General features: G+C 45.9%; 1 protein-coding gene across 2 annotated transcripts; it reads left to right on the top strand.

Moving 5' to 3' along the window:
- Positions 1-1,316: 1,316 nt before the first annotated feature.
- RHOF (ras homolog family member F, filopodia associated) lies at positions 1,317-24,521 on the top strand. 2 transcript variants are annotated; one of them, XM_041410264.1, is made up of 5 exons: positions 14,031-14,248; positions 14,398-14,485; positions 20,529-20,638; positions 21,352-21,486; positions 23,569-24,521. In XM_041410264.1, the coding sequence occupies exons 1-5, from the start codon at positions 14,084-14,086 to the stop codon at positions 23,731-23,733; spliced, it is 663 nt and encodes a 220-aa protein (XP_041266198.1). In that variant the 5' UTR covers positions 14,031-14,083; the 3' UTR covers positions 23,734-24,521. The 2 variants fall into 2 exon arrangements, 1 of the variants encoding a protein (XP_041266198.1); XR_005953080.1 differs by lacking the exons at positions 14,031-14,248; positions 14,398-14,485; positions 20,529-20,638; positions 21,352-21,486; positions 23,569-24,521 and adding exons at positions 1,317-1,453; positions 2,505-5,108.
- Positions 24,522-25,839: the final 1,318 nt, after the last annotated feature.

The raw sequence follows: 25,839 nt of genomic DNA, 5'->3' as shown, positions 1-25,839 counted from the left end.
AGCCTGAGTGTTACAGATGGAGAGCCGTGACGCAGTTGATATTCACAGCGGTTGTGCTTTAGTGCCGCCACCCAGCCCACGAAAATGGCCTCCCCGCCGAATTCTGGTGGGTTTATTATGTGAAAGGCTGCGGCAGCACCGTGTCCCGGGCGGCGGGAGGAGCGGCCGGCGGCGGGCACGGCGCTCCCGGTCGTGCTCCGTGTTGTGTGAGGGCAGCCGCCATCATGGCTTCTCCTTCCCTTCGGCGCCGCGTTCTCCTCAGCGCTGGGCGGTGGCGCGGCGGGCTCTCCCCCCGCTGCCTCCCGGCGCTCCGCGTCCCGGGCGCTGCAGGGAAATGATGGGTTTGGGGTGTTGGGTTTTTTTTTGGGGGGGGGGTTTTGGGTTTTTTTTTTTTTCCTCTCCCCTTTCCCGCCCCCCTTCCCCCAGCGCTTTGTGAGGGGCTGTGGAAGGGCGAAGCTGGGCAGGGAGCGGCGGCTCTTTCTCCCCGCACACAACATGGCGGGAGCGCCCTGCGGCAGCGGGGCTGGCGGCGCTCCAGCCGGGCCGGGTGGGGGGGCGGCCGGCCGGGAGGACAAAGGCAGCTCGGATAATGCCGGCGCAGCCCCGGCTGCTATAAATAACAGCGCCCTTCCCCCGCTGCAGCCTCCTGCTCTCTTTACAAACAGCAAGCCATGGAAGTCGCCTAATGCAGAGGGGGGAAAAAGAGGAACAAACAACAACACCCCCTTCCCCACACGCATAAGGGGAAAAAAATAAAATGCACAAAAATATTAAACCCCCGGCACTGTGGGGGACGGGGGGAACCAGCAGCGCTGGCCGCGGGAGGGGCCGGGCGGCGCCGCCACCTCCCCGCCCGGAGCGGGTGCGCCGGGGGGAGCGCGGCCGCCGCTCCCCGTCACATGGCTCTTTGTTGTTTTCCTTCTCTGCCTCTCCTGGGCTGTTCCCCCCTCCGCCATCGCCCAGCCGGGGCAGCGCTGCCCTGCCTCCTCCGGCCTGCAGCGCCGAGCTCCCCGGGCCCGCTCGGGCAGGGCTGGCGCGGAGCCGGTGCCGCGCTGCAGTGGAGCCGCCATGGCCCGATGAGGTGTTACATGTGGCGTCTTTATTTTTTTCTTTTTTTTTCTTTTTTCTTTTTTCTTTTTTTTTTTTTTTTCCTCCTTCTGATTTGGTTTTTTTTTTGGTGGGATTTTTTTTTTTTTCCCCCGAGCAGCTTCTGCTGCAGCTCGCTTTGAGTGGAGGCTGAGGGTTATCTCGGAACTTCACAAGCCTCGCTGTGCTCTGCGGAAAATTGCAGCTTGTGCTCACTGCAGACCCAAGAGTAGGTGAGCCAGGAAAGCCTGGCTTGAGCAACCACTTCAGAGGGCAGGACAGGGAGGAAAAGCAAACACTGTAGAGAGGTGGCCTCCCTGGTAAGGCTAGAGCAGGACCGTCCTGCGGACTCTGAGGGAGGGAGAAGGTAAGTGGCTGCTTGGCAGAGGCTGTCTGCGGGAGCGGCATGTGCCGGGCAGGGTGCGCCCTGCCCGCAGCTCCTGCGGCTCAGCACCAGCCGCTCCGTGGGTTTGTACAACCTGTGCTGTGGTATGTGCCGAGGCTCAGGGCTGTTTCCCTGCGAGGGAGCAGGGTGCTGCCGCGAAGGAGGCACCGCAGCCCGCGCCTTTCGCAACAACTGCGCTCATCGCTCCATTCCTCGCTCCCCCCCTCGCTCCTCACCGGGTCAGCCTCTATGTCGAGAACAAGCGACAAACCGTCCGCACAAAACAGAACACGTTCCCATGGAGGGGGAGAAAACCAAACAAACCAACAACAAAACCAAAGCTCTTCCGCAGTGCCAGGCTGGCGTTGTTAGCGCTGCGAGCCCTGTCGGGGGCTGCGGCGCTCGGAGCCGGGGCCGCCCGAGCCGCCGCTCGGTCCCTGCCCGGCCGGGAGCGCCGGGCCCGCGCTGGAGCCAGCCCTGAGCACCCGGCCCGGGTCACGGCGGCTCCCTGTGACCGTCTGCTGGCAAAATCGGAAGGAACGGTGACGTTGTTCTTAGCTGAACACCATTAAAATGCTCCTCTGGTATCTCTCAATAGAGGTGAAAGGCATTTCAGCTTCCTGGAAATGGCCGAAAGAGGCGACGTGTAGATCAAAGTACGGCGCAGAGCTGGGCTCGTGTTTGCAGGGGTTTTTGAACTGTAGTGAAAACGTTTCTGCAGCTTGCATCGTAATGAGTTAAGTCAGCACGTGAAGCGACTAAAAAAGGCATATTTAAACAGCATCGGGCTATTAACTTTCCTGGGATTTAAGATTTATGTTTAAATATATATTTGGCTGTTAGCAATACCAGCATTTAAACCGTAACGTTGATATGTTCAACCCTGAAGCAAACCAGCTCTGCCTAACGCAGCTTTGAAGCGACACAGCCAGACCATAATACTGTGGGAGCTTAGACAGCTTTGTCTGTACTTGCATCTCTCTGCATATTTTTCCAGGACTCTGATCTTTGTCTGCGATTAATCATTGTCCAGGACGGCTGTTCCCGGTGGTAGAATCCGTGAAGTGCTGCAGCTGGGAGAGGTCCTAACGCGTGTGCCTGGCGCTGCGTACGTGCAAACCAGGGCCAGAAATTGCTGGGGCAGCAGGCGCTGGACAGCGAGCCTGCCGTGCCGCCCCAGTGAGTTGTGTGAGTCCTCAGCACTTCTGGAAGTTGTTTTTGTAAGTCTGAGCCGAAAATTTCTTTCCGTTTTTTAGAGTTTCTAAATGACTATAATGTTCAGTGTAGTTTAAAAGTCGCCAAGGCAGTTGAGACCAGTTGTGCTCTCAGAGTGGGTGGTTTCATGGCTGAACCTCGTATCTGAAAAGCGAAATGTTCTGGTACAGCGTGTTTAAATCCCAGAAAGGTCAAACCAGACTTTCATACTTGAGTTAGATTGACCCTGGTTTGCTGCGTGAGACTCTTTAGATAAAGAGATCTTTCAGGGAAAGGCGGGGGGGAAAGATTTTTTTTCTCTGAACAGCTTGTGGTGACTCTGTGCACATTCTTGAAGCAAAGGAGTTTGTTCTTGCCCACAGCGTCCCTGCCTGGCATTGTTGAGTGGAAAACTCTTATCCTAATTATATCACTGTCTGTTATCAATAAGAAGTGATTTAATTTCTTTGGCAAAGTGTTGCAACAAGAGCAAATTAGATTGAGAGGCAAAGTGAAATAAAAAATATGCAGCTGTTCTGCCAAACAATGATCCTGACTGTTTACAACATTTTGTTTTAGACTGCCTTGTACACAGAATCCTTTATATTGAAGGTTTTCAAGTCACAATCCACTGCTTGTGCAGGGAAACTGGGTTAATAGATTATAAAAGACAAAAAAGACCAAGGTTCATCTGGTTCAACTTCCTGCATTATGCAGGTCTCTTGATTTTTATGAATTTTTGGCTTTTTCCCATTTGAAAGAATTTAACTGCAGCATAGCTGCAGCTTAGATAAAGATCAGATTTTCATTTTCAAATGGGCTGTGAAAGGGAGTAAAATAAGGGTAAATTGTTTCCATCAAAAATCTGCCTGACAGACTAGAAATCAAAGTACCTTTTTAAACTTGTCTAGTTTCTGCTTTCAGTTTCTGGATGTGTCTGTCCCTCAGTCTCCTTGGCAGAGGAATGCTCCATGACCAGATTTCCATCCCCTCATAGCTGTGTGCAAGCTGAGCATTTAAACACTCCGTTGCAGGCTGCAGAGCTCCCCCTCGGGTCCATCTCTACTAATCCTGTAATTGTTCCTGCTCCCGTTTGTCACCATTTTGATCCGGGCAGAAGGGGACAGAGCCATGGGCAGTGACCATGCCCGAGCCAACAGCCCTCCTGGCTCAGATGTGTCTGTCAGGCATCCAGGGATTACTCCAGCCCATGTTCAGCTGGTTTCCCAGCATGGCACCTAAAATGCTCTCAGATCTGCTCCTCAGGATGACAACCCTGTACTGCAGAATTGTGCTCTTTGTTTTGCATGTATGGCTTTACTCTGGTCCTCTTAGGCAGTGTTGTTGCTTGCAATGGCCTTTTTAAATTATTATTTTTATTTGATACTCCCTTCTGATACTGCTTAGTGTCACCTACAAACTGGTTATGAATTTATGTTTTCTTCCAGATAAACAGCCTATCTGCACTGTGGGTGTTTCCTGGTTCGGGGTGTGTGTACACACACCTCAGCAGTGTCAATATTGTGTCAGGAGGAGGTCTGGTTCCACACCATCCCTTGCCACACCCCAGTTGCATGGGAAGAAAGCCCGGTTTAGGAGCTGGAAGGGAGCCAGAGGCACACTGCAACACTTGCCTGCCCTGGTGTCTATTATGTAGCCATGAAATAATGCCGAGCAAAAAACAGGTGGTTGCAGGACCCATAAAAGAAAGATGAGAGGTCTGGGGCAGGGTGGTTACAAAGTACATTTTGAGACCTTCCTGTTAGATGGGGTTTTTTTTAGACGGGATGCCTCACTACATACTCTGTATCCAGCTGTTCATTCAAGACCTAAATACATTAGGGACTTCTTCCCCCTGCCAAATTTGAGATTGGAGGAAGGAGGGGGGGAAATGACATAGAACAACACAGTCACATTAGACAGTTTTATTTTTAGGAAACCAGGCTAAGAATATCAAAGGAATATTGAATAGGAATATGGACAGGGTATTTGCCTGTCCAGATTTTCTTGCCATGAAAATTTTCATTCCTTCCTAAGAACAGCAGATGATCTGTCTAGGGAATTGTCAGCCAAAATAAGCAACCTGCTGACAGATTTCACCTGTGTCCCAGCATGCTCTGAGGATGCATGGGATGTCAGCCTTGAACAATGACAGGGAATCACTAGGCTGTGTTGTTTGGCTGCCGGGGTGCAGAGATGCATGGTGACACCCAACAGTGGAACAAACATTTACTGTGTTTAAAATCCAGACAAATTTTGATGGATATGTTGGCTATTTGCTGTAGCTTGGGGGGAGGGGGGTGTGTGTATTACTTTTTAAACTGTGATCATATTATTTCTGCAAGTATTATGACAAAGCCACCTCTGTAAGGTAGGGAGTGAGTGCTTTCAGAGATCTAATCTTTCTCGAGCTATAAAGGAATAAAGAAGCTGTTTCAACACCTGACTTGCAGAATGTTTTGTGTTGCTTCTTGCCTATTGAAATACTGCTGCCATTGAAATGCTGTGATCCTATCAGGATGTAGAACTGGTTATTTTTTAGAATGCTTTCAAGCTTATAAAATCATGAAATAAATCAAGACGGCTGGCAATTCTAATCAGCATTCTAAAGCCATCGAATTACAAAACAGTTCAGTGCTTCATGGCCCCTGAACAGTACAGTTTCACAAAAATAAAAGAGAAAGAATGAAAAGAATGTACCATTTAAAGATGCCGGGCACTTACAAAGCTTGCATCAGAAGGAAATGAAGATACAAATAAGTAATCTAAAAGGATATTTATGCATTAAATTACTTTTGTCTCTGGACACTTCATTAAACAGTCTGGATATGATGGTAGCTGGGGACCTGGGAGCCATTTTAACACATGCAGCACATGCAAGAAACATTCTGATTATAAGTGATAGAGTATAAAACGCTGCAGCCAGAAACCGATGGCAAAGATCAAATGGAATGAGTTCAGCTTACAAATGAGAGCAGTGTCTTCCCACTGGTGCGATGCGACACGAGACCAGGACTTTGTTTCGCCCTTGACATTGCCACCACTGCTCTCAATCCTGCAGTTAAGGATTTGCATCTTGATTTATTGTTTGACAGGACAGTGGGGAGTGCCCCAGCTGGTCCCCCGAGCCCTGGGTTGCAGCCGAGTGTGCCCGAAGGCGCCGGCTCGGTGAAGGCTGAGCCGTCCATGGCTCCCTGCTCCAGCAGCTCGCAGTTGCTAAGCAGCTGCACAGTCTCTGCCCGTGCTGTACGAGGGCAGCAGCACGGCTTCCCCTTGATCGCTGGAGAGGAGCCGGCAGCATGGAAACGGGAGCAGTGGCCATGGCAAAATCGCTCTCTTCCTGGCTGGCTCACGGAGCCGCTGGCAAAAAGGCTGGAGCGGGGAGAAGGGACACTCGGTGGAGCAGGGGGTGGCAGGAGGGCCGGGAAGAGCCAGCATATGTGCACAGCAGAGGTTACAAAGACAGCAGATCCTGGCAGAGCAGGGGGCACACACCGAGGAGAAAGGAATGGGAGAGAGGCCAAAGGCACAGTTCAGAATTAAAAAAAAAACAAAAACAAAAAAAAAACAGGAGGAGAGTGTGGCATATGGAGAGGGGAAATAAAGCAGAACTAGCACAGCCTGCGAATAATTGAATTGAAAATCCAGGAAGAGAGAAGGAGCTTGATTCATTACTGCCCTTCACCTTGTGGAGACAGCTACACCCAGGAAGAGGAGGCGTGGAGTACAACAGCATCCTTCATGTTTCACAGTGAACTGTAGGTTTTACATTTCAACCCCTGCCATTTGTGGTTTTCTCCTTTCATAGCCCATGCCTTTTGTTCAGACTTGACTTCTGCAGGCTCTCTTCTTATCTTTGTCTACTTTCTGAGTTATTTTTGAACTTGCTTTAGCTTTTTTTTTCTTCTTTATTTTTTTAGGTAAGTTTTAAATTAAAATACCTTTTCCAGATATTTTAGTTGTTTTAACCTTCAAGAGGGCAGGCCATTGCTAGTTTCTAACTGGAGTTAGTTTCCACTAAACCCACACAGCCCTTGCTGCATTTCTGTCTCTCTCCTGGGAGCTGCTGAAGCAGGACAGGGCTCTCTTTGCTTCCTGACACCTTCCTCTGCACATTGTCTTTCCCTTTCCCTGGGCAGTGCCTGCCAGCAGTCCGGAAGGACTCGCAGTTAGCAGCGTGCAGGAAGAGGTTCCTGTGGCAGTAAATTATCACAAGCGCCTGACGTGTTGCATAAAGGGGAATGAAAAAAGTGCCACAAACATCTGCAGGGGGTTCTGACCAAAAGGAACCCTTAGTTCCACCAGCACTGCCCACATGAAAAAGCACTTCATGGTGTCGGTGCCTAACGTGCAATTGGCTGTGGAATAGGAAATGCCAGTGGAGCTGGCAGGGAAGCAGGAAAGCTGGACATTCCTCCAGGCACAGGACTGAGGGGCACAGCTTGTACAGCAGGGTGGGGAGGAATTTAAGCTCGTGCAGCTGTTGCTCTGCTGTGACCAGCCCAGGCTTGCTTGGAGGCCTTTCGACTGAGAACACTTTTTCCCAGGTCCAAAATTGAGTCCTAAAAGGAAAATGGAGGTGCCCACTCAGACTTACAATGAAAATTATTTGCTGTGGATGCTGTGTGTGTAGTTCAAGCCGATAACATGCTTGACAAATACACAGCCAGGTGTGTCCTGTACTTAGAAAATTTTTGTCTGAGATGTCTGATTCATGGGGATGCTGCATTTGCTTCCTTCTTCCATTTGCCTGGAGCCCTGATCTTTGAACAGGCACTGTGTGTACTACTGTTAGACTCCCAAGACCATTAAAGGTCTTGGGACACTGACATTTTACAAGCAGATCCAGCTGCCATTCACACAGGGACATTTTTAGCCTTATGAGAGATCTAAGTTTAATTAGAACAGTTTTAACCAGGCAATCTCCCCAGCTCAAGAAATCAGAGCTACTATGTTAATCTCAGGTAAGCAATGAGGAACTTGACAATGTGCCTGTTGTTGCAGGAGATTCAGGAAGGGTGAGATGTGTGTAAGAAGGGTGAAACACACAGGAAATGTGCCATCAAGGACAGAGGTGTGGAGCAGGGCAGGGCAGTGGTGTGGAGCAGGGCAGGGCAGTGTGCCAGACCCAGCACTGTCAGCTTGTTGCTCTCTGTGCCTGCCCTCACCACCCCACACCACTGCTTGAACACCTTCCTGACCCGCTCTGGTGACTCTCAGTGAGGACATCCAGCCAGGCCACTCTGCACTGTCAGCTCCCACAAACCAGGCACAAGCCAAGAATCACAGCTCTAAAGCAAACATCACTCAATTACAACCTGGTTTTATTTCCAGCGCCTCAAGTTATTAATTAACCTGCTCTGAGCATCGCTGTTCCTGTCAGGGTTTGCTCTGGCCATGTTATGGCTGCTCTCAGGTCTGAGAAATATTCAGTCTGGGCCTGTGCCCTGCCTGCCCATGCTCTGACAAGCCACAAGCTCCTCTGGCTCCTGCCAAACCTCCACCTCTATGAATGAACATCTTGCCAGCCAGCCAATGACAGAGCAAGCACTTCCCACTTAGCTTTACCCATACATCCAGCATTCCACAAAAAACAGGCAGAAATGTTGGTGTCCCCCATATAAATAGAGGATTTCATAATCTCTTCAGTCTGTCATTGCTGCCTTCCTGTAGGAAGTTTGCACAGATATCAGAGGGGAGGATGCAAACTTCGCATTAATGTCAGTGCTATGCATTACTCAGCAGAAACATGGCCCTACTTCATCCATAGTCCATTCTCTTATAGCCTACTTCACCAGCTTTTATTCTGCCTCTATGAACATTCCCAGTTTCCCCACATCCTTGTCCAAAAGGTTTGAAACCTTCCTGCCTGGGCCAAGTGCAAGAGTGCAGGAATGAGTTGTTGATCAAAGCCTGACTCATGACTCTGTAAAACACACTCTTGTTCAGGCTGCACTGTAGCTCACATAGAGAAAAGCATATTTAGGAAGCCAAACCTGGGTTCATTTAAAGTTGATGTTCTCTACAGCCACACAAAAAAAAGTACTACTCCACATATTTCAGGTTTAGAGGAGCCTTCCAACAGAATTTTGGGGAATGTAACCCAGATTTGGCAATCCCAAATTGAGTCTGAGTTGACTCACCCATTCCATATTAATCCCTGTGTGCAAGCTAAAGCAGCTGAATGCAACTCCTCCCCTGGTACTATGGTCATCTTAATTAACACACACTCCTCTTGGGTTCTGAACTAGCAACTACATGAAAAGAAAATATCTCTATCCACAAGGAATTACATAATTTGGGAACAAGAGAAGGGAAAAGTGATCTGAAGGAAGCAGATAGTGCAGAGAGTGTTCCAATTTTGAAAAAAATAACATCTTCATGCTTTCTGGGTTAAGTGGAATGTTGGGTAATGAAAACACAGGAAGGCCTAAGCCAGAGGGATTTTAGAGGTTGTACTAAAGGGATTGGTTGGATACTGGCTAAGAACACATTGTGTTGCAAGCAAAGCTGTTTGTAACCCTTTTCCCTAAATTTCCTCAAATTACTTCCTGATGGGATGTGTTCTCTGCTGCAGATCTGGATGCAGAAGATCATCTGATGGTGACTAATTTCACACAGATCTGTAGCAGAGCCCTGATCTCTGTCAGCCTCGAGCAAGGCTGTGCCTCACTCCTGAACCCGCTGCTTCTGCCTCTTCCCATGGCAAACACAGCTGCAGATCTCACCTGGAGTGAGGTGTTCTGAATCCCTCTTTACACCAAACCCCCAGATTGCCTTCCCAGCACAGAGGCAGGGGATGAGATCCAGCATTGCTGTGATAGCTCTGCCAGCCTGTGACAAAATTCCTGCCCATGGCTCAGGGAAGCCATGCCAGCACATCTGGGAGACACCTCCACAGATCCATGGGGGCAGAGCTGTGGAGGTGTTGGCAGACACTTGCCTGTTCATTTCATGCTTATCAGAGATCACTCGTTGTGTTTGATGTTCCAGAAAAGCATAGGATGATCCTAACCTTGAGTTACCCATTTTTCACAACAGAATTTGGCTTGAGAGTTCACACTTTAGTGAGCAACAGAAACTTGAAACTGCCTCTAAGCACCTACTGTATCAGGATGAGACGTTACCACGTTGATTTACTTCAGGTTTGTAAAATGGGGTGGTTTTCCCCCACAACTGCAAAGCTAAGAACTCAGTTTCTAATGAAAGACGAAATTCAAAACACAACATGTTGGCCATGCGTGTATCAAGTAGGCCATATTTGGCCCACAGAGTTGGGCCTGATTTAAAGAATACCAGAGAAAATAACCAAGAAACAGTTTGTGTTCCCTATAAATAGCTGCTCACCAGGTAGTCGTCTGTGTGTGGTTTAGGAATAAAGTTTGTCCCAACTATATCAGAGTGCCTGAATATTCTCTGCCTGATTTTGCTGAGTTGTGTGTATTAATTTGTCTCACACCTCCCCTTGCAGACCCTTGTCCCGTTTTCTTTCCCTACCCTATGAACTCCCTGGTAGCATTTGGACAGATTTTACTTAGAGTTTATCCAAAGATTTCTGCATTGATTTAATGCAGGGGCTACTTGAGCCAAGTGAAACAGGACCTATTTCTAAGGCATGAAAAGGCAGAAAGGAAATTTTCTTATTGAAATATAATTTTTCCATATTACTTAATAGTCTAGAAAGTTAAAGCCTTTCTGGCAGCACTTCCCACTGGGAAAAAAATATGGTTCCTACTCAGCCAAACAACAATGTAATAATGTTTTAGGTTGGGTTAAACGTCTCAGAGATTGGCAGGTGTCACAGCCACCTTGCCTTCAGTGAAAAAGGCAATTGAGAGCCCTTATGGAACAAGGGATTTACATCAGTAGGAGCTACTACACAAAAAACCAGGCACATGGCAAGGTTTGAATAGATGGTGAATCATGTGGCCCAAGGGATTTTTCGGGGTGGGGGCATGTGTGTAAAATATCAGGCCATGAGGAGCAGATGGTTGAGCTCTGCATGTGAGAGAGGAACAGTGAGAAACACTGCAGAAATGGAGACTGAGAAGCAGCTGAAAGTCAAGGACACTGGGGAGTTTTGATTTTGGAAATTTTGTGGAGGGTTTAGTGAGGGTCAGAGCAGTGCTGGCACTGTGAGCAAAAGCACAACTGAAAAACAATTTTATTCATTTGTTCTGTAAACAGGAGGAATCACCTTGAGTAGTATACATCTGCTTTGTCATAGGCTCCTCCTCACACTGATTCTGTCACCAGAACTTTGTGCTGTGTGCAGGGATATTCAGCTCTCCCACATCATAATTCCCCCTTCCTTCTGTGCCCTGTCCATAAAAAATTCCGTGGGGCAGAGACTCCCTCAGTAAGTCTGTGTGCACATGACAAGCAATTGTTGGCCTTGTACAACATCTGAAATTTATCAGAGATTCACTTGACTTACTTGGTAAATCCCATTCCTTAGGGTCTGTCTTTCCTATTCTGTGTTTCAAGGCATTGCTCTTGCTCAGTACATGCTGGAGTGGGACCTCATAGCTGAAAACACAAATAATAAATGTCACTGGTAATGTTAAAAAATAAGTATTTAAGGCTCTGTCTTGTTATGCACTTTCTTAACTAAGTTTATGAATATTCCCTTGGACATAAATGGGGTTGTTGTTATTGCACTTTCTTAACTAAGTTTATGAATATTCCCTTGGACATAAATGGGTTGTTACGTTGAAGTCTTTGTAAACTGGGGTTTGTGTTATGAAGAAAAAAATGAAGTGTATTTCAAAAACATAGTTCTGATGTCCATAAGGAAGAACAGGTTCCCATTCTTGTCCAGTTTGTGTTACCAAATAAACTAACAATAGGAGTATGCAGCAGATGGTGTGTGCAAACAATATTGAACCTAATCTGTGAGTCTTTTTTTTGGTATTTTCATGACTAACCTGAATTATCCATCAATACCACCCAGGCTGTTAAAGCATCTTTTAAAAATCACAAACTCCAGCAGTTTTCCTAAGCTGTTTGCTAACCTTTCACTCCTTCCTAACTTTTTCCTTGGTGATCATGAAGAAACAAATTGGCACCAAGATTGGAGCACAGATATCTTCCATACCCCACTAATGCCCTGGTTTGGTTGTGCTCACTGAGAACCTCCACACACACATTGACCCCTGAGCTGCAGATGTGTAAGCTTTTGATGAAAGGACTTGTGCCAAAATCAATACACAGGCCAAAACTGAATTACAGATGGACACTTGCAATTAGTAATGATCATATTTGAATGTCAGTAATGGAGGGTTGAATCTTCTTCCATTTAAATCAGTGGCACAATTCCATTTTAGATTTTGCTTTTTTTGGAGTCAGCAAAATAGGCTCAGCTTTTGTCCAAACCCAAATGATATGCCTAAAGCACTGCATAGCTGCTAATTAAAATTAAGTACCTGAGATACTGAAATGTTGTATTTCATCCATAATAAGTTAACTCATTACATAGGTAGAACATCCATTACTTTAAAACAGTCTTTTGAGTGTTTATAGTTGTATTTGTAATCTGCCTATTTTATGCTGTTTCATCCCAAACCTAAAGGTGTACAAATCTAACAGTTTCCTTAAGTATAGAATGTACAAAGAGACAGAGCTGTGAGAAATGTAAAGACTCTTTTGCGAGACTTGGGAAAAAACCTTCAAAAACAAAAGAAAAAGCAAAACTTCACAAATTAATAATGAACCACAAAATACTTTTATCCCCCCAAAAATCCCCTTTATGGAAATAATTGACTTGAAAAAAAACCCTGAATTCTTCAGTTACAAGATGACTGTTAACTCTACCTGCTGATTGTATCATACATAGTGCAATACTGGGTTTGAGCCAGATCCAAATAAATAATTTCAGGATAAAACAAATTCTTTCCTGGCCCATCCATTCCTGTGCCATTGGAATGCTCTCAGCCATTACACTGGACAGGAGCTGATGGCTTTTCCTGTGTTCCAGATAAGATTTATAAGACTGTGGCTTTTAAAGCATTTTTTTACAATTTCCATGTGCTTTCATAAACTTTTTCCACGGGATAATGGTGAATTTTAAATAGGCGTGAATTTGCCCGCTTTTTTATTGTTATAATTTGAGTTATATGACACTGTGTTAAGTATGACAGATCCTTCTTATCTATTGCAGAAATATCCTTTTTTAGCTTTTTGTTTGCCCTGTGCACAAAGCAGGATCCTCCTTACCGAGTGCAGTGGTGTTTGTATTGGGTCTGGAAGGCCATCTAGTGACACAACTGCGCAGGGGAAAATGAAAAGCCTTACTCGAAATATGGTTTGAGTTTTTTTCCTTATTTGAATTAAACGGTCTTGCTACGCCCGAGCGTGTCTTAAAGGGTTTGTTGCTATATCCACAAGTGGTATTTTAAAAAAAATTTGAAGAAATTTTTATTTCTTAAAAGCAAACTGACTTAAGATAGAGCACAGTGCTAATTCCTGCCAGGAAAGAAACGTGGAGTTTTTATGCTGAATGGTGGCAGATTTGTACCTGAGCAGGTCTGTCCAAAACTCAGTGTCACTCCTGTGCATTGGAGCCAAACATAATCCAGCAGTTATGATCCCTTCCAGAGCCAAACATACTCAGCTGTTGTGATCCCCTGCATTCCATGGTACCGAAAAACGCCGCATGGAAGCCTGGGGCCACCACATCTCTGCAATTAAAATGAGAAATTCCAGTTATTTTCATTGCAGCTCACCTTGGATGGTGAGCCAGGTGACGAGCAGAGCTGTCGGTTCTTTCCCAAGCAATAAATCAGCGGAAAACAAGCAGTGAGTCACTGCCAGTGCCAGCACCAAGGTGCCTTTCCGGGGGTGCCTCGGGGGTCTCTGCCTGCCCTCACCGTGCCCTCACCGCTCGGCCCTCGGGACTGCTCCCACATCGGCGCGGAACTGGAGCGGTCCCTCAGCGCCGGCCACTCGGCGGGACCCTGCACGGCGCTGGAGAGGCTCCCTGTGGGAACAAATGGAACGGGAATAAATAAATGGGGAAGGGCGTGTGGGTGGAAGGGCAAAGGGACGCGGCCCGATGGTCCCGGGGGATGGAGCCTCGAGGGCTGCCCGGCGGGACGGGCGGGCGGAGCAGCCCCGGCGGGGCCTCATGAGGGGACGCGGCGCTGAGGGGCCTTCCCGCCGTGACCCCGAGCAGCCGCAGCCTGCGGGCGGCCGCGGGCCGGCGATGAGGCCCGGGGTGTGGGAGAGGCTCCCTCAGTGTCCGGGGGGGTCCGGGCGGGGCCCTGCGGCACCTGAGGCGGCGGCGGCCGCGGCGCGGCCAATCCCCGGCGGGGCGCGGGCGGCTCTGCCCGCCCCGGGCGCGTGGGGGGAGCGGAGCCTCGTCCCGGCCGCGCTGCGCCCTCAGCGATCCCGCTCCGCTCCCGCTCCCGCTCCCGCTCCATGGAAGCGGCCAACGGGGCCGTGCCCGAGGGCGCGGCGGAGCAGCCCCGCGGCCCCGCGGCCGCCCCGTCGGGCAGGAAGGAGGTGAAGGTGGTGATCGTGGGCGACGGAGGCTGCGGGAAGACGTCGCTGCTGATGGTGTACGCCAAGGGCTCCTTCCCCGAGGTGAGGGGCTGCCACTCCCGCGGGGCTGGGGGCCGCAGCCGGGGCCGACCCCAGCGCTTGGGCCCTGCCAGCACCGCTCCTCACAATCACTGAGTCCATTAAGGTTGGAAAAGGCCTCTGAGATCATCGAGATCCTTCTCCCTTTGCAGCAATACGCGCCCTCTGTTTTTGAGAAGTACACAACGAGTGTGACGGTGGGGAAGAAGGAGGTCACCCTGAACCTGTACGACACCGCAGGTAAGGGGTTCCACTTTCCTGCCAGGGCCAGCTCCTGTGCGGCCACAGCGATGGCAGCACTCGGGGACATTGGCCTGGGACTGAGCCCAAACCCGGCCCAGCCTTTCGTAACTTCTGGCAAATAAGCAGAAACTGTAAAGTGTTGCTCCCATGAGTGCACGCACCCCCATTTCTGTTCCAGCCGATTTTTCAGTGTCAGCTTAAATCAGCCCAATATTTGCAGACTGTAAAGATGGGCAGGTTTTCAAATTGCTTCTATACCAGCATAGTTTAACCAAAGCATTGCAGGTAAGACTGCTAGAGAGGAAAGTACAAACAAACTAACCACCATTACCAGTTGCATATCAATGTGACTTCCAGAAAAAAAAGAATTGATTGTCTAATGGCAGTTCTGGTCATCGACTCATTCATTATCTTAACAACCCAATTAATTCAGAAATATCAAATAGCAACCATATTTGGAAGTATTAAAACCCAATTCCCAGATGCAAAGCATAATACAATCAACCAGGAAAATATTTTAATCTGCTGCCATGTGTGATTGAATAGGGAAGGAGAAAAAGGCTGTTTTGTGTTCAAAATCAAAAGGCCGTGGCAGTAAAAGTTATTTGAAAATGCTGATAGTTGTTCAGGTTCATTTGAGGAACTTGTGAATTGGTTTGTGTAAATGATTTCAACCTCACTCAAAGTTCCCAGACTCTGCTATCCAGCTGCTTTCCTAAATGAACCCTAAAACTGACACGTGCTTGGTTTCAGCTCAGTGTAGATCATCTGTTTCAGTTCAAGCCTGTGGAGTTGTTCCAAATTTACACCAAGACAAATAAGAACCGAATGCAGTCCAGTCATTTTTAATAGCAATAAAACACACTTACCTTCTTGTATACTGCAAGTGATAGCTGAAAACATAATTTTAAAGGCTTTTGATCTAGAAGTGAATTTCACTGCTAACTTTTACTACAGCGTAGTAAGATCCTGAGCACCCAATTTGCCAGTGTGACTTCTTGGGTCAGTGTTACTGTTCTAAGTCCATTTAGTTGGGATAACATACCTTCTACTGCATGGCAAGGGGTTTGGGTCTGAGCTTTAGAGGAAAAGAGAAGGATTGGAATCTGGTGTGAGCAACCAAAGAGGCATTTCCTTCATACAGGGTGTTGGCACCAAGAACCTGCCACTGCACTCATGATTTTTGTGTTTGTTTGCTGTCAGTGTGGATTTTTTGCCTGTCACATGGTTCCTAGCTCTCATTTAAAATCCCCATGCCACACATTCCAGCATTTGCCTTTGGAGTCTCTTCCAGGCTGTAAGGAGCATGGGCTGGATCCAGAGAAGGCAGTGGGCTGGGCAGGTCCAGCATTGCAGCACTGAGCTCTCCTGAGCCTGGCAGGAGTGCACAGCCCCTTGTGTCTCAGAGCCCAGCTCTGCACCTGCAGCCCCCAGCAGCCCAGGGACTGCTCACTGAGCTGATGGCTTATTGCAGCATCAGGACAGTTTGGGTGGGAAGGGACCTTTAAAATGAACAGGGACATCTTTAACTAGATCAGGTTGCTCAGGGCCCTGTCCAAGCTGACCTTGGGTGTTTTCATGAATAGAGCAGCCACAGCTTCTCTGGGCAGCCTGTGCCTCATTGTGTAAAAATTCTCCATTTTATCTACTGCAAATCTGCCCTCTGATAGATTAAAACCATTACCCCATGTCCTGTGACCACATCCTGTAGTTTCCCTGTTTATGCATATAAATATTAGTGTGTACCTTCCACATTGAATTCACAGCTGTAAAAACTGATTTGGACGAAAGCTGAAGAACAGTGGGGTGTATTTTGTGTCTTGTGAGACACTTTGGGAAGTGGAGCCATTGTTGGTGTGAAAAAACAATTGCTTTCCATCTCTTGCCTGGAAACCTCGAAAACCAACATTTTTCACCTCCCAAAACAGCATCATGGCCACAAGGCTACAAGTTTCTTGAGGCTGTTGACACATGTCTCCTCCCTTCCTGTTAAATTTCTTTCACTTTGCATAAGACACAGCAAGAAAGCAAGCAGGGAGATTGTCACCTGGGTTAATACATTTGATTGGGAGGGGGAAAACTCTGAATTTTAGTTCTGTTTCAAAGCTGCTTACATAGTTTTATGTTATATATCTATAAACTCTGTCAAACTCTAATTCAAGCAGCTTTTCAACTTTTTTCTGTAACTGGAAGTTTTGCTAGAGGAAGGACTCACTTGAGCACACATTTTAATCTCATCCTGTTTTTAATAGTACAAAACTGATGTTGAGTTCCTTAAGTGTTAGACTACAACCAAAAGTTGTGTATTTTTAGGATCTTGCTTGGAGCAACACTAAATAGAGCTGGGTGTACTTCAGCATCATGGAAAAGTAAAGGACAGGTCAGCTCCATGGGCTGTTTAAAGTTGGAAGGATTCTTTGTATTGTCAAGTCCTGTGCAGCTCAAACATTTGATCCTACTTACTGAGGGAGGAGGACATAAACAAAAAGCTAAAGAAACAAATGTTTCAATATACAAAAGGTATTATTTTCTTGACAAGAATCTTGGTAACAAATTAACATAATGAATTAGTCTAAAATGTAGCAGAAAAATAATTTCTGTTGAGCGTTTTGCACTGTGATACTGTGTCTTCCTCATCAAACACTTCTTGCTGTTGCAGGAAGTTGGTGGTACACATATGCAATGTGTGAAGGCTTTGTAACGTCACTTGTCTGGTCTGCAAACAGCCTTTGCAGCTGCTTTTTCAATTAAAAATTTCCACTTCCAGCTGTGCTTGACAGAGGCAAAGGCACCGAGAGGTAAATGAACTCTAGTTTTTCCATGCCAAGGGGGCAGTGTTGATGCCCTAGGTGCAGTTCAGACTCGAGGCTCAATTCCTGGTGCAGGAGTTTCTCAGAGCAGAGAGCAGAGCACTGCTGGGCTGGGGAGGAAGTGATGCCTCATCATTGTGGGTACTTGCTCTGCCTGACAGGAAGCACATGCAAGGCCTCCAGTGAGGTTTTTCAGGTCTCTGATGACAGAAGCACAAGGTCTTCAGGGAAATTTTAAAAGCCAGTGAACGCAAGAATAATTTCTCATAACTTTGACAGGGAAGTCATGCCTGACTAAGACAAAACTCCCAATTTTTTAATTGATGTGTGCCCCTCCTGCTCCAAGTGTCCTCTTCTACCAGTTTTCTTCCTGCTAAGAATGTCCATTTCCCAATTTGTTTTAAACTGAATAGGGAAAAAAACATAGCTGGCAAGCAGCTCACAGGCTGGCACTTCTTTGGTGGTGAATGGGCAAAGGGGTGAGGAAGAGCAGACAGAGGTGAACACGCACATGAGACTGAGACCTGTGGTTTCACTTCTCCTGTTCACCCTCAGCCACCCCCAGAGCTCCCTCCCCAGCACAGGGCCTGACTGCAGTGATGTGGTTACACAGCATCTCCCAGAGGCACGCAGGACTGGGAGCTTGGCAGAGAATTAACAAATTTTGGGTGAATTCAGTTGGGTGGAGTTTTTTCTTTAGAAAAACCCAAAGTCTCTGATGGTACAATGAATCGAGGAAGACAGAGGGGTCACAGATGTGCTCACACGTAGGCAGATACTTAACCAACTCCTCCACAGCATGTTTTGTGTTAAATGGGGAAAGAAAACAGTTGCCTGTGTTTGAGGAAGCACACACAAGGCTTTTCATAGACATTCACTTACTGCTGAGGTTCACCTCTGTTCCTCCTTTTTAAAACTCTTAGTAAAAAGACCTAAATCTGTGCCAAATTAGCTCTGACCACAGACTGAGCAGCTTTACAGAGAAAAAAAGTCTCCCAGGCCCTTTCTTGCATTTCACCAGCAGCACTTGAGGACAGGGGGTGAAAGGGATTGTTTTCAGAGAGGGGGATGTCTATGTTTAGATACAGCTTCATCTGGGTCCCATTACATCCTGAGCAGCTGAGGAGCTGCATCTGAGCTTCTAAAGAGCAGCTTCCTCCTCCTTCCCCACGAGTGCTGCAACCACCCGACTGTAACACAGGTTAAGCAATTGCCATCTCACCTTCCCCTTCTGCTCCCTGCACCCCACCCTGTTCTGCACTCTGTATCCAACATTCCAAATGCACACAGAGCCGTGTTTTACACAGCATTTTCTCACACATTTATTGTTTGCTTTAAAACCAATAAAATAAAATGGATTTGAAGATGAAGGAGCAGTTCACCAGGGCACATCTATAGTTTTTGACCTGCAAGACAACATATTGTGTCACATAACTAAAGACACTTTTTCTGTTATCCCATCCAGGAGAGTGAATTTAGAGGTTTGTTCAGATTCCAAGCAAATAAACATGTTTCTCCCAGTGGGACAGCCCTGTCTGCCTCACCAATTGCCAACAACAACTTGAAGGACCTTTTAATTTTACAAGTTATGTTTACAAGTTATGAAACTCAGAGGCCTGAACTTCAACAAGGAAAACTTTACACAGCACTAGAGGAAGTTAGGAGGGAAAAAAAAAGTTTGGCACCTGATGTATTTAATGCATTTAAGGGATTATCTCAGCAACAAAATGGCAAATTGCTTGCAAACAAGTAGATGGTTTGGGAGAATAAGAAGGGATAAGCAGTACAATCTTTGCTCTGAATGTTTATACAACATGCATAATTTTGTCAATTGTGTATTATTTCTGGATTAAACCCTGAGATATCAATCCCTCTTTGTTCTGCACCTCCCCACAGAGCCCATGGCTGTTGTGGAAGCTCAAATACAAAATGGTCCAAGTCCAAGATCCCATTGTACAAACATCTCGGGCAAACTGAGTAATAGCTTATCCGGCAGGGATTGCCTTGGAATAAAATGTATCTCAACTAATCATTTAAATTAAGGAAGGGAGAAAAATATTGTAGTATTATTTGCCTTCTAGTATCTACAGTTCTTCAGACTGGAGACAAAAATGTTGGCAAGTGATGAGTACATGACTTTGGACTGAAGCAGGTGCCAGAGCAGGAATCGTTGCTGTAAAGTTGGGGCACACTGAAATTTTCTGCATTCCTTCATTTGAAACATCAACATGAAGATTTGAGAAGTGGAACTGCCTGTAGGGCTGTTTCTGGTCTGTGTGTGGATTGTGGTGATAGTGGGAAGGACCAGCATTCCCAGTTCTCCTTGTGGAAATTCAGTACATCACAGACACGTGCCTGATTCCAGCGTTCAAATGACAAATACACCTTCTAAAGACTGCTTGAATCATGCTTTCTTCCTTATTAAATGAAAAAAGATTGTTTTTTTGTTTTTTTTTTTTTTTGTGAGCTGCCAGCTGTATCAGGGAATTACTGCTTTCTTTAACTTAATCTCTCAAAGCAAGACACCTTCAGACCCTGGCATGGTGATTACTGTAATGGGAAGAGTACAGGTCTGAAGCAAATCAGCTACCTCTTGTCACATCACGTGCTAGAATATCCCTAATCAGAAGTATGACAAATCCCCTTCTTTTCCAGAATTCAGCAGAATTCCCTTGGATCTGCTGGGGAGTCCTGCTTCAAAGCCAGTTAAGCCTGGCTCATGCTGCAGCATGGCTTGTACAATCCTGTGTGTAATCACTGCTTCCTCTCAGCTCACCAGGCTGGGAAAAGCAGGTTTGGCACTAAGGTTTCTACTTCACCATTCCTGTCTAGCAAATACAGTGTTTCTTCTCCTCACAGCATCACATGTGCAAATGATTATGGAGACTACCACTGTTAAACTGAAAATATTTAATAATAATTGTCATATTCCTCTTGATGACTTTATTTTTGAGCAGCAACTTGGCAGTCGGTGTTTAGAACTGCTTCTAAGTCCTCAGCAAGTGGACAAAGCTGGCTTTTTATTAAAACCTGCCAAGGATGTGTTCTGTATTCTAAACCATCAGTTTTGTCAGTGAGGGGGAATCTCCTGTACTCAAGGGAAGGAATTTAACAAGTGTGAAATTATAGTACTATTGTTCTTGATCTCCAGTATGTGTCTGTACATATCCCCATTGTTCTGCTTGCTCAGGACAGAGATTTCTTCATCCAAACCATCCTGTGTGTTTCAGGGCAGGAGGACTACGATCGGCTACGGCCACTTTCTTACCAGAACACCAATGTCGTGTTAATTTGTTACGATGTCATGAACCCCACTAGCTATGATAATGTAGCAGCCAAGGTAAGAGGCTTCTAAATGAATTGCACATGCCTGATATATGACAAGATGTCAGATTAGAAATGGTGGTGCTTTTAGTGTCCTGTACCCTGGGCGTGTAGTTGCCCAGATCACTCATCCTGCACTGAGCTGCAGGTCACAGACCTTAGACCTGGGGCTCACCTCTCCATGGCTCCCTGCTCAGGACCAGGGTTGACTCTCACTAAAAAGATCAAACACTAGCAATTAAATCACTGCTTTATCTGTAGCAATGTCACACGAGCAACATTGCACAAGTTAGAGTCAAGACTACTTCCATCATGTGTGTATTTATTTGCAGGGGAGAGATGAGAGCAACCACTTCTCTGTGCTGGGATTTCTGTAACATTCCAAAGCATTCTTGGACATAGCACCAGGAAAACAATGCAAGACTTAGTCCAAATTCTGTTTTTAAATGTGACTTTAGAGTAGATCCTCAGAATTTAAACAGATGGTAAATAAACATGTTGGCATAGAGACAGATGCCACTATGTTTTTATAAAGCAGCTGACTTTGGGTAGGAGTTTTAAACACTTCTGGGATGTAAATAGTGCATGTTGGGCCCCCTCCACTAGACTAACTCCAAAACTCTGAAATTACAACTTACATTAAAAGCTGCTTGGCTGGATTGTTTTGATTTCAGGAAACAAACGACAAAATAAAAAACAGATGTAAAAGTTTTGTTTTTCTGCCCACAGTGGTATCCTGAAGTGAATCACTTCTGCCGGGGTGTCCCGCTCGTGCTGATCGGCTGCAAGACAGACCTTCGGAAGGACAAGGAGCAGCTGCGCAAGCTCAGGGCTGCCAAGCAGGAGCCCATCACCTACAACCAGGTAAACTTCAGTGTTTCTACAGTGGTGGCCTCCTGGCAGGAGATAAAGCACGTGATGGCATTGCTCCTCACAGGTATGATCACTGATACTGCAAAATTAGGTGATCCAGATAAAGAAATGGTTGGCAGCACTAACAGAGCTTTATGTAAGTTGTTTTTGGAAGTGGTCAAATCACCACCAAAAGTAAAGAGAAATATGGGCTGTTTTAAAGGACACAACTATCTGCCTTCTGTGCTAATGACATCTCATTCTTCTTTCACAGCTGGGTTATTACTGTTACAAATTTGTAAGCCTTAACAAGTTTGCTGGACTGCCTTCATAATTGTTATTAGCCTACATTGCAGCCATCGCTGGTGCTTTGATCAGTGCTGTGATAAAGACTGGAGATGTTAGGAACCCATTCCAGTATGACTGTTCTGGAATAAATGTGTTTTGCAAATCCCACTTAAAAATAAATCCTTTGAAGGCCAATAGCAAGAACATCTGCAAGGTTTCTCTGACATGAGAGACTGTTCTTTGAAGTCTCTAAAGTAATCTTAGGAAAACTACATATTATCAGTATCTCTAAGTATTATGAAGCAGTTAAATTTATGAGTAGTGTTATGTCACTGGCATAGCTGTCCTAGGTACAGGAGAAACAGTGATAGAACAGCTTGTCCCATGTCACATAAGACCTTTCTGCTCTGGTCCTCCGATTTTTCTTTTTCTTTTTCCTAAACTACAAAGCCATCCTTCTCCTCTCACCTCAGAGCAAGAACAGCAGCTTTCAAACTGAAACACACGTCCAGGGAACAGGGTCAAGTGCACTACGACCTTGAGTGAATCACCACTTCTAAACAGCAGGAAAATAAACTGCAACTGCATCACCACAAAACCATGTTGGGCCTTTTAGTTTGTCTCCCTTGCATACCAGATGAGGTCCCAGCCTGTCACTGTGAACAGTTGCAGATTGTCCCTTGTTTGCATGAATAAATCCCTTCACCATCTTTATATGAGAGAGGTTCCAGTCAAGCAACAGATACTTCTGGCCAGTCAAAACTGCCACTTTATGCAGTTAAACTCAAGGACCCACATGTTACACAAACTTTGTCTCTTGTGTGAGCCCTCCCACTTGGTTTTTCCTCCCTGAAATATGCTCTACCTCAGTTTTTTACAGCTGATGGCACCTTGGGCCACACGACGTGATGTTTCCCATGCCAGGCACAGAGGATCTGAACAGTATCTGCCACCACTGCAGCTTGCAAACAACTGGAAGGAGACAAACTGCTTAAATATGAAGAAACACCCCCTCCCCCAGTAAAAGCCCAAGTAACCCCACTCCCAGAGATTACAATGAATAATTGCAGAGTCTGTGAGCCATGGGTTGCAGAGCTGGAATTCACAGTAAAAGGCTCACAAGCATTCAAACCTGGGGTCTGGCTCTGCAGGGACAATAAAAGGATTACAAGTAAGAAATCACTGTGCTTTGTCTGTAGTGATTTCACACAACCAGCATTGCATGGAAATATTTTAGATTCAAGCCTGTTCCCATTGCATGGCTGCGAAATGCAAGCACCTGTTTGTTTTTATGAGGATTTTGGCTGAGCCCTTGTGATGCTTCAAAGCAAAAGTCAAGGTTCCTGTTCCTGCATGTGCACCAGCAAAACAAGGCAAGGCATCAGTGCAGATTCTGTTCTTGCATGTGACATTCATTACTAAAGGTGACATCACAGAACAGTTAAGGTCAGGCCTGAAAAAAATACCACCATGTAGACATCCTCACTTAGGTACCTACCTCAGCATTTAGTTTAAGGAAATTCAATACTGAGAATATTTTGGTGCTATCAGGACTCTGCATCTCAAGAGTCTCTAATGCTCTGAACTCTTAGGCTGGGCTTTGGTTCAGCAGAGTGGAAAAACACCAAGTTTATTTACAGTGCTTCAGTTTATTACCAATGCCACTCACACTCTAGCACTGCACTCAGAGGCAGCTCCTTTCTTCATGATTGCAAAGATGTACAAATTAATTCCCTTTCTTGCAACTCATCTTCCTTCACTCATCCACTGAACTTACATCTTTTCTTACCTTTGTGCTCTTTCCAGGGTGAGGCAGCTTGCAAGGAGATTAATGCACAAATTTACCTGGAATGCTCAGCAAAATGTCGTGAGAACATAGAAAATGTTTTTAAAGAAGCCACAACCATTGCACTGAGTGCCATGAAGAAAGCCAAGGGCCACAGGAAACGGAGAGTGTGCTCAGTGTTATGATCTGGACTGCACAAGAGCCAAGTGATTCAGATTTTTATAAAAGTTTCACTTTAAAAACTTTTTTTTTAACATGTTTGTATTCCTAGGATAATTTTTATTTTAAAATTTTAATTATTTTTAGTATTTTTGCACTTTTGTTACACTGTTCTCATGGAGTTTTCAAAGCTGTTTATCATGGTTAACTCACGCTGTGTGCCTTCACCTATCTGGCTTTTGCTTCTAACTGTGAACAACTCACTATTTAAACTGCAATGAACAGCAACTGCTACTACATAACTTAGTGTTGAGGTTTTTCTTCCTCTGCAAAATAATTGTGGCATGTTAGAGCTACAATTTACTGCCTTTTTCCAGAAAACTCAAATCTTTCAGAAGCAATGTTAAAGCAGGCACCTTTGAAGAGACAGAAGAAGTTTTGTCTTAACATTTTCAAGTTAATTTTCTTGGTGGCAATGGCAGGAGTTGGCCTCAAGCTGCCCCCTGATTGCTAATGGAAGATCCACCACCCCCTGGACCAGCTCTGCAGACCTGCACCTCAGAGTTCTTCAAGGCCTGCTGCTGGAATGGAAAGTGGCATTTATCAGTGGAAATACATCAGTTGCTCCAATTAAATAATGGAGTATCATGGGAAATAGTTAATTTACAGCACTCAAATTCAAAAGTACTCCAAGCAGCTACTACATGTAATGTTAAGTCAGTCTTAAAAACATTTACAGCCTGCTTAATACAAGACAGATGCAAATCATGATGCACACTGGAGGAAAAATTAATTCACTTGCAAAATCATCTCTACTGGTATAAATTAAAGTTTTCTCTTTTGTGATGAAGGTGTCAGTTGTCTAAGGATCAGGGAGGCTCCCACTGCACACCCTGGTACATGTGCCTCCTATCTCCTGGCTCTTTTGCACATCCCCTCACTGAGATCTCAGACTGCAGGAACAATCCCTAGTTTGTACTCATCATAAACCAAACCTGAGAGGGGAAATGAGGTTCCTGCAGTACAGGTGTTGCTGAAAGCTTTCTGTGTAAGATAAACTGTACATGACCAGCTGGTGCAAAACTGTTTTGGAGCAAGCAATCATAATTGTTTCACATGCAGGTAAACAGGTCCTGACCCTTGAAAAACATTTTTCTTTTTTTTTTTTTTTTTCTAACTTGTTTTGATTTAATTAAGGTTTTTGAATACTTATGGGCCTAAAATGGGAAATTAAATTAATTGGAAGTTTGTGCACATCCTTGGCTATAGAAAAACCTTGAAGAATTCTGCAGCCTTTTCTCTGCTTGTCACTAAAAGAACCACCCCTCACCTCACTCAGTGCAAAACTGAAACACCAACGTTCAGGAAGTCACCCATTCACCACCAGCTCCACAGTGGAAATCTCTCTGGCTTTTTTAATCTGAGTTTCTCAGGTTGCAGAGCTCACGTTACTCACCCCTGCAGAGGTTCCAGTTTGCTCTCAACAGACAACAATTTAGATTTCATAAACTGAGAGTTCAAGGAGTAACACAAAAAACCTTACAGGGTGTGCAAAAGAGCAAAATACAGCCCAACTGGTGTGAAAACTGTTGAAAATATGCAAATTGCAGTTCATTGTTCATGCCCACAGGACAGTGACAGCGCAAAGGTAATTTTTCTAGTTTGCAGCAACAGAAGTGAATCCATCTCAAGACTGTGGTGCATTATCTGTTCCCTGGTGAGCACCCTCTGGGGAGGAGGGCACTGTTTTCCACTCACACTGCCAGAGGATGTGCCCAGTTTGGGCTTTGTGCTGGCTCAAAGGGAGCCTGCACTGTTGGGAAAGACACAGCCCAAGGCAGCTCAGTGCTGCAGCTGCCTGAGGAGGTACAGAAGTTACAGCACCCAAAAAAAGGTGTTCCCATCAGTGAGTGTAAATTCAAGCAGCACAAGGACTTCACCAGGGTAGCAGTCAGTGTTTGTCCCCTGCCATCCCCTTGACCCAGCATTTCCATTCTCTTCATTATTGGTACAAGTGCAGCATCTAAAGAAAGTATTTAATATTTGAGCTGAGCCTGTCTTCCCCTTTCCAGAACCATGCCTCAGAAACCAACCCAAGGGCCATGTGCTCGTTACTAAAAAGGGGCAGAGGC

Source organism: Onychostruthus taczanowskii, unplaced genomic scaffold, assembly GCF_017590055.1.
Source record: "Onychostruthus taczanowskii isolate IOZ18803 unplaced genomic scaffold, ASM1759005v1 scaffold32, whole genome shotgun sequence".
Classification (NCBI taxonomy): domain Eukaryota; kingdom Metazoa; phylum Chordata; class Aves; order Passeriformes; family Passeridae; genus Onychostruthus; species Onychostruthus taczanowskii.
The sequence above is the reverse complement of the archived record's forward strand: the minus strand, read 5'-3'. Positions and strand labels throughout refer to the sequence as shown.

Excerpts from the sequence above, each read along its gene's own strand:
- RHOF (XM_041410264.1), top strand. The coding sequence starts at position 14,084 with ATGGAAGCGGCCAACGGGGCCGTGCCCGAGGGCGCGGCGGAGCAGCCC. Across the intron at positions 14,249-14,397 it reads CCAAGGGCTCCTTCCCCGAG|CAATACGCGCCCTCTGTTTT; the intron begins GTGAGGGGCTGC and ends CTCCCTTTGCAG. Across the intron at positions 21,487-23,568 it reads AGCCCATCACCTACAACCAG|GGTGAGGCAGCTTGCAAGGA; the intron begins GTAAACTTCAGT and ends TGCTCTTTCCAG.